Below are 11,545 nucleotides of genomic sequence, written 5' to 3'. Positions count from 1 at the left end.
TTCCGTTCATTTGAAAGACCCGAGCAAACTAAAGGAAGTGGCTTAAAATATGTTCAGATTTTGAATAGACAATATTGCACCTAAACAAGGGTCATTTGTGTTTAGACGTGTTATCTTCAAAATGTCATTCCCCAAAATAAAAAAGTGAATTCGAACGTGCTGTATTTGAGATTAAAAAATGAAATATTCAAAAATTCATTTTGGTTTTGTAATGTGACTAAATTCTCAACTTAAAAATTTAATTAAGTATTGACAAGGATCATTTTTCTCAGAGTATTTTGATCTCACAAGCCCTAACACGACGTTGTATTTGCGCAGATAGACGGGTTGTGTTTGCTCTTGCACCAAAATGTTCTAGACAATTATGTCTAAACTGGGCATACCAATTTTATAGTATATGCCTCGATAAACACGACAAAACTGTTAGAAAAACTGCTACTTCCACGATTCGTAGTCGAAATGTTGGATCACTTTGATTTATTTCTTCAAAGTTAGGGTTTCTGTGATCGACTCATGTAGCGTCAATTTTATTTTTAATTGAAATTTTGATTAACAACAAAATTATAATACACTAAAAATATCGTAATTCTTATAATTGAAGCGTTATATACAAATGATTTGAATTAAGAACGATAATTCTCTGTGAGGCCGAACTAGCTTGTTGCCCAGTAAAATAAAGAAACACGAATGAAATGTGCGCAGTTTTCGATATGACTGAAAAACACATAGTAAAGACGTGCCGTGCGCTGTAATTTTATAGAGTTAAAAATGCACGGCACGGCACGGAATTGGCGATAAATTATTGGTTGGCCATCAAAAATGCGCAGAACCGTTTACTGTGAGTTTTTCATGGACATAAGAAAACCACTCTAATAAAAGCTTCTCCCACACGAGATTGTTTGAGATCTGAATAAATACCCATCGACTTGGTCCTAATTCTCTTGACAATTTTAAAAAGAGATAATTTCTTTATCAATATAATTCTTGATAAACACGAAGCAAGTTGTTACAATGGCACAACCCCTCGACTTGTCAAAGGATTATAGCGCGCGCATTTTATTCCTACAATTATATTTTCTACCTACAATCATTATTAGATTCATGAAAAGCAGAGCCTCCAAACAAGATAAAATGCCAGGAATGGCCTATTTGTAGCACTGTACTCTTCATAAAACACGGGACCTTTCCTTTTTTACAATTAGCATCACCAACAGTCTGTATGATTTACCGTTCACAGGCTGATAATGATAAAAAGTTACATTGATTTTCATATTTATTTTAACGTCAAAAAACCAGCAACAATGCGGCATATTGATTCAACGCGCTGCCTATTTTAAGGAGGGTTAAAATTCATTATAAGATACTACATTATAAATTGATTGATAAATAACTCTTTATATTCTACAGAAAATGTATGAATCGTGAATTTACCCTCCCGTACCGTACTCAAATTCTCGGGTTAAGTCATAGATTGTGTGTCCTCTCCAAACGTTGACGCTGTTGCCAGTTCACGCGATATCCAGCTCGGCCAATGCTCGATTGCTATTCCATAATTCCTAACTCTCTCAAATAAAGTCTACAAAAAAAGCGAAACTATACAGTTATCCAATAGAAAATATTCGTTTTCAAAATACCGGCTACTATAATTTGCTGATATTTTATAAAAGAAATAAAAAACTTGCTTTGTGAAGTTATAAATCACTTGGGGATTGGCAGAACACTTGAGGAATGTTGAGAAGCACTCTGCTACGTGTCTAGTCCAGATGCTGTCCACTCCTTTGGCCGCTCCGCTTTTCTTGGGCCCAAGAAAAGCGGAGCGGTCAAAGAAGGGGACAGCGTCTGGATTACTACGTGTTCTGCCAATCCCCGCGTGCTTTTTCTATTTCTTTAATGAAATCCTCTGTTAGTGCTATTGCAACCACCCTTTTATTGTACAACAAAATTGCGAGGCAAACTGCAAGGAACATTGTCTAGGGCAACAGCACCAGATCCAGTTGAACTTCACAAAAATTGAGTTAACAAGATGACAATGTTTTGTCAAAAAATTTCTTGAACGACCATATGACTAGTCGTAGTATGTTACTCTTTTTGCATGACTGGTAAGGATTTTAAGCAAGGCTTTGTAAACACCTAAGTCTTACCATTGGGTTTAGTCGATTGATGTGTAGAATTCGAGTGCCTCGTATCGCCATGTTCAGCTTGACTCCAATAATCAACGAGTAAAAGTATTTCTATGTAAAAATAAACAAGAGATAACCTTTAAACTCGGAACTACGACACGTCATCTCTGTACAGTGGATCAACGTACTGTACACTTTATTCATATAACATTTGAATATATCTTGTAATGATAAAAGGGTAAATTATGCACCGTGAAAAGATTAAAAAACTTACTGACGTTTCGGACGCTAGTCCTTCGTCTTTTACTCCCACGAAGTACTAACATTCGAAACGTCAGTTTTTTTCATTTTTTCATCTTTTCACGGTGTAAAATTTATCCTTTTATCATTACTGTTTCATTAGAAACACCGACGCAGCTCACACTAGTTTTTAGCTAGTTATCTCTAGTTATGTCTTGGTTTGTTAATTACCTCTTCTATTGCTATTGCATATCGTTGATTTTCAGCTGATTGTCTTTGAATATCGTTTATATTTTCATCATGTTTCTGAAATGTGAAGAAAACTTGAGATACCATTCGTTATTATGAGAGCACATTGCACGCGCGCACACTTTCCGTTGCGTCATTCCTATCTATTATTGTATTTTGTATTTCTTCATGAAATAACTGCAGTTACAAAATCTCGCATTCTGATTAGTTGGGAGCGCGTGCTTTATGAGAGCACACAGCACGCGCGCGCACTGTCACTCTCCATCCAATCTTTCTTTCTTTTCTTTTCCTTTATTTTTTACATTGATGAAACACAAACCAGCTTTACTGAAAAAAATACAGATACTTTGCTTTCAATAATATAAATAATAAATAATATCTTGACAATGAAACACTGTAAGAGTTTAATTAAATTTTACATTTAACAAAATTAACCCTTGTAATCGTACCATACGTGCTGCACGATATTCCAATTGTAGTTGCTCAAATTGTGAACGAAGTTCATTTACTTGCTTAGTCCTTTCCTGTAAATTATTCAATCACATTAAAAAAAAGTCTCAAGTCGAATATTGCACTAAAGGGATAATTTTTGTCTGCTACACGTTTCCAGTGAGCCTTCTAGGTTAAAAAAACTAACTTTGTTTAGAAAGGGAGAACACTGACACTATTTTAACTGATAAACTCGTGGTCCTATTTTAAAGTCTCTAGTTGATTAGGGACGAGATCACAATTGACGTGATTATCCGAGCCACGTGAAGGTCTAACCATTTGCAGATGTAATCACAAGGGCAGTACCTTCTCTTCAGTCATTTTAAGAGTGTTGGTCTGGCCGAGGCTTGGACAACGACCTCATGCACAACAGATTGACAATCTTACCAACTGAGCTAGCCAACTAAGCTTAAACTGGGTGGCGGTTGAGAAACCTTGCAATCTTATTTGTACCTGATTTTGATATGCTTCTCGTTGAAGGTCAGCTTTAAGATTTTCTGCTTCCTGTCTGTACATCTGAAAGGTAAGTAAAGACAAACATCGACATGATATCATTCACCTCCTATGGCTACAAGGGAGAGTCATAAACGTTTTGCAGTAAAAAGTTATCATGCCAGGAATCATATACTATTTGTAGAAGAACATGGTAGGTGAGGAATAGGCCATTTGCAGGACATATTCACAAGACTTTTACTGGATTGCCAAAAATTTCGGACTTCCTTTTTTTAAATAGCTCAGTTTTGTTGGATTACTTATGTCATATCCAAACCTTTTTCAAAAATATTTTTTTCCCCTAATAAGATTATTTCCATATCAAGATGTGAGCGTTTTAAGTTTGTTTGCCATCCAGCAAAGCCTTCCCCAAGGGACCTTTGTCTGAATTGATTCATTAGCAAAGTGATATACCAACACGTGACTGTTTGTTGCAAATGGGCAATTTGTTTTAGTTTTTCAAATTCCCCAATAACCTACTATACATCTGTTTTTCAGCCCCCTTTTAGGTCATTTTCATTTTTTTGTCCATCCTATACTATCCCTCTCTCCCTCCTCCCATGAATATTGGATGCTGGTCCTTAAGCATACAATAGTGAAACTGCAATTATTCTTTATTTTTGTGTTGGAGAAAAGTTATTCCATCAACTGGGATGGGGATTAAGAAAAGGAAAATCAGCACTGAAAAGCTTTCTTATCATAGACCTTTCTCAAGATACAGTCTAGCACTCAGGAAACTTATTTTACTTGCCAGCAGCTTTTTTCCTATTGGACGATAGAACAATCAAAGATTCTAAGGCGCCAATATATCAAATGAATTATTGATCCAATAAAATTATGTCATGTTAAGAGTGTGTTAGTAACAATACTTATTTCCCCTATTATAGGTATCCAAACCGAGGCTTTGGCTGGTACATGTGCATCTGGCCATATCTTGGGAAAGGTATATTGGTTACATGATGCCAGTATGACTTTGAACATAAACTTACTTCTAAAGCATTTCTGTGCATATTTTGAATTTCATGTCTTGATTCATCAAGGGCCTAAAACAAACAGGCATGACAAAAAATCAGAAGAAAAACATATTGGGTTGGGACTTTGGGCAAGATGCTTTCAAAGTGCCTCAATCTATCCAAGTAAATAAATGGGTACCAGCAAATTGTTGGGTTAAGATTAACCTATGACCAACTAACATCCCATCTGGGGCCAGTGGAAGAGTACCACTCTATTGATGCTATCGATACCAGGATGCCAGATGTTATGGCTATGTCAATCAGCCTTTTGGCTTTATGTCTGTGGGGAAGACAGGAAAATTTCTGGAACTGCAAGCTTATAGTTTGTGTTGATTTTTACGCAAGTAGAACTAGAGAAACCAGTGAATTTGGACAAAAACTCTTGACAAAACCGAGGGAACCTAACTTGCGTCCGACATCAATGTGGTGAAATATGAAACCAAATATTTATACACCTACCTTTTTTAGAGCCAAGACCTGCTTTGAGATATCATCATCTACCTTCACCTCTGCAATGTAAAAATATGCCAATCAACCAAAACAAGCCCAATGAACCAGGCTCGAAGAAAACCACAGGAAGCCCACGGCTGTATTACACCCCAGGACAACCACAGGAAGCCCATAGGTGTACCACACCCCAAAACAACCACAGGAAGCCCATAGGTGTACCACACCCCAAGACAACCACAGAAAGCCCATAGGTGTACCACACCCCAAGACTTAATAATGGGTGTATTGCAATGCAAGATATGACTATAGCTACATACCATAGGTTTTACCCCCTGTTTCTATTTTTACAGGAGGTAAATGACTAGCAGCATTAGTTAGTTCATTGATATTGCTATCCACTTGTTGCTGTGCTTGGTGAAAGTTCATCATGTCATTCCTCAATCTTGACTCTCTCTCTTGCCTGTCGATGTATCTTGCTGCATGTACTGATGCTCTTTCTGCTTTGATTTCTTCTCTCAGCTGTTGTAGCTCATCTTTTGCTCTCCTTTCATTTTCCTGAGCTATGTGTAGCTGCTCTTTGAGTGCCTGAACCAAACATATATAAAAGAAATAATGATTTTGCTCAAGAACAGTTCAAAAGGGAAGGGAAATATAATGAATTTACCACTCCAGGGTGAACAGTCTAATGCCTAACAGGTTTTGCAACCCAATTGATAAGGCAGCCAAAAGATCGAATTTGAATTTAGAAGTTGATTTTTGTGGAGGGAGGAAAAACCGGAGTGAAAAACCCTCGAAGCACAGGAGAGAACCAACAACAAACAACTCCACTCACATGCATACAATACCATGTCTGGCAGGACTTCAACCCGGGTTGCATTGGTGAGATGCAGCACATTAGCAGCACACGCCACCCCATGCTTCCCAAAGTTCAAAGCAGTGCAAGATCTAGGGCTCCTAAACATTTCAGCTTAGAAGTGTTATAATACATGTGTTAATAAAGTTATCACACACACTTACAGATCCAATAGGAATTTATTGTGTGGAAACCCCAGAGCAAGAGTGACTGAATCAAAGGAGAGAGAGACCTAACAATCTCAATTCGCATTCACAGAGTCCAGGAATCAAACCTGAGACCACAGAGGTGAGTTGTAGGGCATTACAGCTATGTCACCCTTGATTACCACAACTATTGACCTAGTTTGCATTGAACATACTAAAACAATGGATTTGCTTATGAGTCGAATAACCATATTGCAATCTCTCATTTGCTAGCTACTCTTTGTATATGAAATCCAATGGGTTCGAGTGCAGTTTGAAAAAAAAATGACAAGTGCAGTTCAAAATCAAGGTTTCCAAATTGCACGAGCCAGAGGCATAGTGATTTTTTCAAAATAGTTTGTGTTGCTTTTTACGCATGTAGAACTATAGGAACCAGTGAATTTGGACTAAAACTCTCAACAAAACCGAGGGAATCTAACTTGAGTCAGACACTGTGGTGAAATATGAAACCAAATACTGATATACTTTCAAACTGCACAACAACCGATTTAATGTTCTTTCAATAATATGACCATCGAAAGTTCTTTGAACAAAGATTTTCTTTTTTTCCTCTCGGCATATTGATTTCACTTTTTTGCACAGTGATTTCAAAAAAATTGACTACAGTAAAACCTCTCCCAGTGGACACCCAGATAAGACAGACATCTCTTTAATCTTATCTATCAATTTGTGTACTAACCTTTGTAGCATTGTCTACCATATTGCGATACCTTTGGTCATTCTCTGACATAGATTCAACATTATTTTTTTGGTATTTTGTTTGGGCTATTTCAGTCTTTAGAGCAGTCAATTCAGCATTTTGATCTCTTAGTTTATATCTTAGATTGGCTAGAGCAACCTCTAATGATTGGGCATATGACTGGAAGAAGAGGAGAATTGAAATTAAAAATTGACCAAAATATGAACAATGAACTCAATTGCATGCAGACACTGACTCCCTCCCTGGCCTCTCTCTCTTTCTCTCTCCCTCTCTCTCCCTTCCTCTTTTCCCCCTCTCTCGCTCTTTAATCCTTCCTCTCTCCCCGAAACTTGAGGCAAAAAAATAAATAAATAAATCAAGCTTTACTCTATATGTTAGTGTTGAAGTTGTAGTAGAGAAAGCTCACTCCATATATGGTATGATCAATTCCATATATGGATTATGCGGAAAAGCAGCAAACAAAAAGACCGTCACTTTATGATGAATTCGACATGAACATTTTTGAAGAAGAAAAGAAAAGAAAAAAAGACAAGTAAAAAAAACTTTGGAAAATCGAAGAAGGATACGGGATGATGCTTACTCGTGGGTCTGCCTCACAGACAACAGACACAGGGAAATACCACACTCAATGTTTGATATGGAACAAACATCAAACAAACAAATAGCCCTTGGAACCACAAGAGTATAAGGATAATCAGATTAATACTAAGACAATCCCTATGCCATGCATCCATAAGGACAATAGCATCCCTGATAAAGCATTAGACAATGGACAAAAAGTTGTCTATTAAGATACAATAACCATAACAATGCATGCAAACTCTAGAAAACTACTTACTTGGCATGACTCCAAACATTCATTTGGTTGTGGAGGATTATTAAGCCTAAAGAACCTCTGAACGTCATTACTAAAAGACACAATAGACACAAAAAGACACAATGCATGAATGAACAATATAAAATAACCGTTATAAATCTGGCATTCTGATTGGTTGGGAGTGCGTGCTTTATGAGAGCTAGCAAACAGCACACACATACTTTCAGTTGCATAATTCCTATCCAAAATAATGCTTATTGTAATTTGTATTTTATAAAAGAAATTGAAAAACTTGCTTGCTGTGCTGTGCTGTGTGCAGTTATAAAGCACTTGGGAAATAGCAGAACACTTGAGAAGTGTAAAGAAGCACTCTCTGTCATTTTTCTCCTAACATGTCTCTCGTGTTCCGCCATTACCCCTGCCCGCTTTAATTTATAACTGCATCACAGCACACACATGTGTTTTCTGTTTCTTCATTACTAAACACTAGAGCTGCAATTTAACTAAGACACAATTCTCACACACCACTGGGAGCTATTGTCCAGCTGACCGCCGCCAACTGACTTCTTTATTTCTGAATAACTCAACATATGCATTACTGTAACACATCATTCTTATCATCGCAACGTGGTTTCCACGAAAAACTACTCTAAAGTCCTTCCAGCAATGCTGGCCTAGGGTGGGGGGGGGGGGGGGTACTGTGGGGCTAATTAACAGTCATGGCAGACAGCGAAAAAGAAACTGATGAAAACACTGACCACGTGACTAATATCCTTCGGCCCAGGCCCCAGTGTGTTTCGTTTCTCAGCCAGTGGAAAATACAACTTAATGCATGAATGACACAAAAAGACAATACATGAATGAACTTTACTAAACAAGAGACAGCCACAAAACTACAATAATGCATTATACATACCACTGCACAAGATCTCTGTGGCTCAGAACATTCCACATAAACTCCTCAAGCCCTTGCTGTCGTCTATCAATAAATTCTAAAAAGATTAAATAATAATTAATACTGTACAACATGTGTTGTAGTAGATAATTTTATCTCTGTAGGTACAAAAGATAGTAGACTATTGTACCTACGGTGATAAAATTATCTACTACAACACATTTGTTTCAACTAAAAAACACTGACGCAGTCCAAGCTAGTTCCAAAACTAGTCATTATCTACTGTATGACATATGTTTTCATGACACAATATTGATTGCAGGGGTGTGGCGAGGTATCACTTTTTCCATTAATACCCAACACCCTACAGGTGGAGTAAAACATGTTTGGGGGTCTGCTATGTCACTGCTTGACTATATAAATTTAATATTTGTAACTATAACATAAATTTTATTAGAAATCAATTAACAAATTGTAATATCTACTCAAAATTGCAAAATACAAATAACTTTGCAAGGATTTTTTGTAATCAATATATGTTATTCATTACCCACACTCTTATTGTCAAGAACTGTGCTTTATAAATAAATAAAAATAAAATAAAAATAAATGGGATTCAACAGTGGCATTTCTACAGAGTAGCTATTCATCCACTGTAATTCCAATTGGAATTTAGGAGTTGATTTTCGTGGAGGGAGGAAAGCTGGAGAACCCGGAAAACCCTCGAAGCAAAGGAGAGAACCAACAAACGACTCTACTCACATATGACACCGAGCTCAGCGGGACTCAAACCTGGGTTGCATTGGTGAAAGGTGAGCGCTCTCACAGCTACACCACCCATGCTTCCCATACTAGTTAATAGTGCAATCTTTGCAAAGAATTGTATAAAAAAACAGCATTGGAAAATTACAACAAGTATTCTTTTCTTCGCGTTCTAAAATAAAAACAATTAAACAGCTTTTTCTGTGTTCAAGCACTCAAGAAATGTGAGAAGCCCTTGCCTATGGCTCAAGCTTTTCTTCACAATCCTTGCACACTTCACTTCCTGCATGCATTATAACTGAACACGGCATGGATGAAGCTGTTTCCATTGTTTTGATTGGCTGAGATAACTCAAATAACTGCCTTCAAATAACATTCTGCTCATGCACATTACAGAGCGAAGCCATTTTACTGCAAAAATACTCTGCTCATGCACAATAACGTTGCATTTGTCAACAAGGCTAGCTTCCCTATGAGTTGGTATGTTGGTTAGATAGCAAAAACAATCAAAGCACAAACAGAAAACAAAAAAAATAATTTGAACAATAAAACAATTATTGAACGAAATATTGCAATTTGTTAGTGTCTAGCGAGCAATTATTTGCCTCTGCCAAATAATCCTTTGCTCACCACTAACAAATCAACCTTTTCCAATAATTGCTTAGTACATGGAGATCCTGGGCCATGTCGATGAAGAACATTAATAATATTAGCCTTGATAGGAGATCAGTAAAGGTCCAAATGTTACCGGCTTTCTGATTGGCTAAAAAGGAAAGCTGATTCCTTGAACTTATAAATACATGCAGATTCCTATATATAATATTCTATTTTTTTTCTAAATTCCTGTATAAGATCTTTCTTTAGGTTTTAAGAACTACATACTAAATTAAAAGGAAAAAAAAGATTTGTTTGAATTATTTGTTCAAATATAAAAACTACTTGCACATCAATTTACATAATTTTTTTCCTTGATCAAAAAGATTTAAATTTTTTAGTACAAAACCTTCTCTGGAGACTATAAAAGGCTATTATATTTTAATTTACAGGAACAGGACAAATAAATCAGTGCTGATATGGAAAAAAAAATTGACACTTTTAAGTGTTTTAAATAAACATTTTTATTTCTAGAGTTTATATTTAAACTAAGATAAAACACTTTCATTTTTGGTTCTCTAAAAGTTTTCCTTCAATCCCAAGGTCGTATCTTAGTGGTATAGGAACCTATTTATCTTATTTTTATGATGTTGTTATTATCAAAACGTATGAATTTTCGTACCTTTGTTGAAGTTGTCTCTGAAAAAACGCTTTCCAGGAAGAGTAAGCCGGAAGTGTGGAAATGCTTTCCTTAGCTAAAAAGTTGATTCATAACTGTTAGATCTCTAATCTCTTACTATGAAAGAATTAAATCTATTAAACACAAAAGAAAAGGAAAAGAGGGGAAAAAAGGTGATAAATTGGTATTTTGATAAATAAAAAGGTGTAAGCCCTCACAGGCATTAACTGTTACCTGTTACATGACGTTTTACAAATACGTATTCACAAACATCCTAAGTTTTGATTAAAATTTCTATTCATACCTTCTTATTCAAGAGCATAAAGTCACCATATCTTCTATATACAACCCAGTTCGTGTCACCATTGTTTACAACGACTTTGTAGAGCTATACAAATTTCAAAAGTACAAATAAGGTTACTCAAACGAAGAACTACAGTTATGACGCTGTTGTATTCACGTGAGGGGAAAAACGTGGACGAAAATGCTTTTCCCTACTCAAAAATACATCAAAATAAAAGATTAAATCCTACCGTGAACTTGTCTCGTTGCTCTAGAGTAACAGTCTCTAAGATCGAAGAATCAACCTGAGGTACATGAGAATTTAATGAAGATACAGAGCGAGCAGAACGAAGGGTTCTTCTCCCACTACTGCGAAAGCTTGAATTGAAAGATCTTTCCAAAGAGTCTTCATCACTTGCAGCCATTTTGACACCTCGATTAAGGTTCTGTGACTATGGAGGTTTGAGAGCCATTAAATTAAAGCGATCAGGTCATGGCATGGCAAAACCATTGGCAAAACAAAAATCTTTGCCTGGATGTCATGATCTGACTCGTGATCAAGGCATCACGGCAGGGATCCAGCAGGGATCAAGCACCCACAGGAAGCCCATACCAAGGTTAAACAAAAGAAAATAATAATAAAGCTATTTTTAGAGTGCTTTTAGTCTCACTGTTGAATAGGTGATGTCACTTAAAATTGAAAC

General features: G+C 36.5%; 1 protein-coding gene across 2 annotated transcripts; it reads right to left on the bottom strand.

The window, feature by feature from the left end:
• Positions 1-194: 194 nt before the first annotated feature.
• LOC116295165 (uncharacterized) lies at positions 195-11,436 on the bottom strand. Of its 2 annotated transcripts, XM_031702919.2 has the most exons (14): positions 11,093-11,435; positions 10,864-10,947; positions 10,563-10,635; positions 8,546-8,621; positions 7,651-7,720; positions 6,792-6,971; positions 5,371-5,638; positions 5,063-5,112; positions 4,580-4,633; positions 3,552-3,614; positions 3,059-3,133; positions 2,592-2,666; positions 2,142-2,231; positions 195-1,576 (listed from the first exon to the last, which is right to left on the bottom strand). In XM_031702919.2, the coding sequence occupies exons 1-14, from the start codon at positions 11,264-11,266 to the stop codon at positions 1,460-1,462; spliced, it is 1,449 nt and encodes a 482-aa protein (XP_031558779.2). In that variant the 5' UTR covers positions 11,267-11,435; the 3' UTR covers positions 195-1,459. The 2 variants fall into 2 exon arrangements, with proteins under 2 accessions (XP_031558779.2, XP_088890422.1); XM_089034296.1 differs by lacking the exon at positions 6,792-6,971 and having other exon boundaries at positions 11,093-11,436.
• Positions 11,437-11,545: the final 109 nt, after the last annotated feature.

The sequence above is a fragment of the Actinia tenebrosa genome, unplaced genomic scaffold (genome assembly GCF_029948245.1).
Source record: "Actinia tenebrosa isolate PJP-AT-01 unplaced genomic scaffold, QUT_ActTen_1.0 PGA_scaffold2__45_contigs__length_23673736, whole genome shotgun sequence".
Lineage (NCBI taxonomy): Eukaryota > Metazoa > Cnidaria > Anthozoa > Actiniaria > Actiniidae > Actinia > Actinia tenebrosa.
Note: the sequence above shows the minus strand (reverse complement) of the source record. Positions and strands in the feature narration are given on the sequence as shown.

Coding starts and splice junctions, on each gene's coding strand:
- LOC116295165 (XM_031702919.2), bottom strand. CDS start 11,266: ATGGCTGCAAGTGATGAAGACTCTTTGGAAAGATCTTTCAATTCAAGC. Junction 10,636..10,863: donor TTATGCTCTTGAATAAGAAG/GTATGAATAGAA, acceptor TCAACTTTTTAG/CTAAGGAAAGCATTTCCACA. Junction 5,639..6,791: donor TGGTAGACAATGCTACAAAG/GTTAGTACACAA, acceptor TGTTTGGTTCAG/GCACTCAAAGAGCAGCTACA.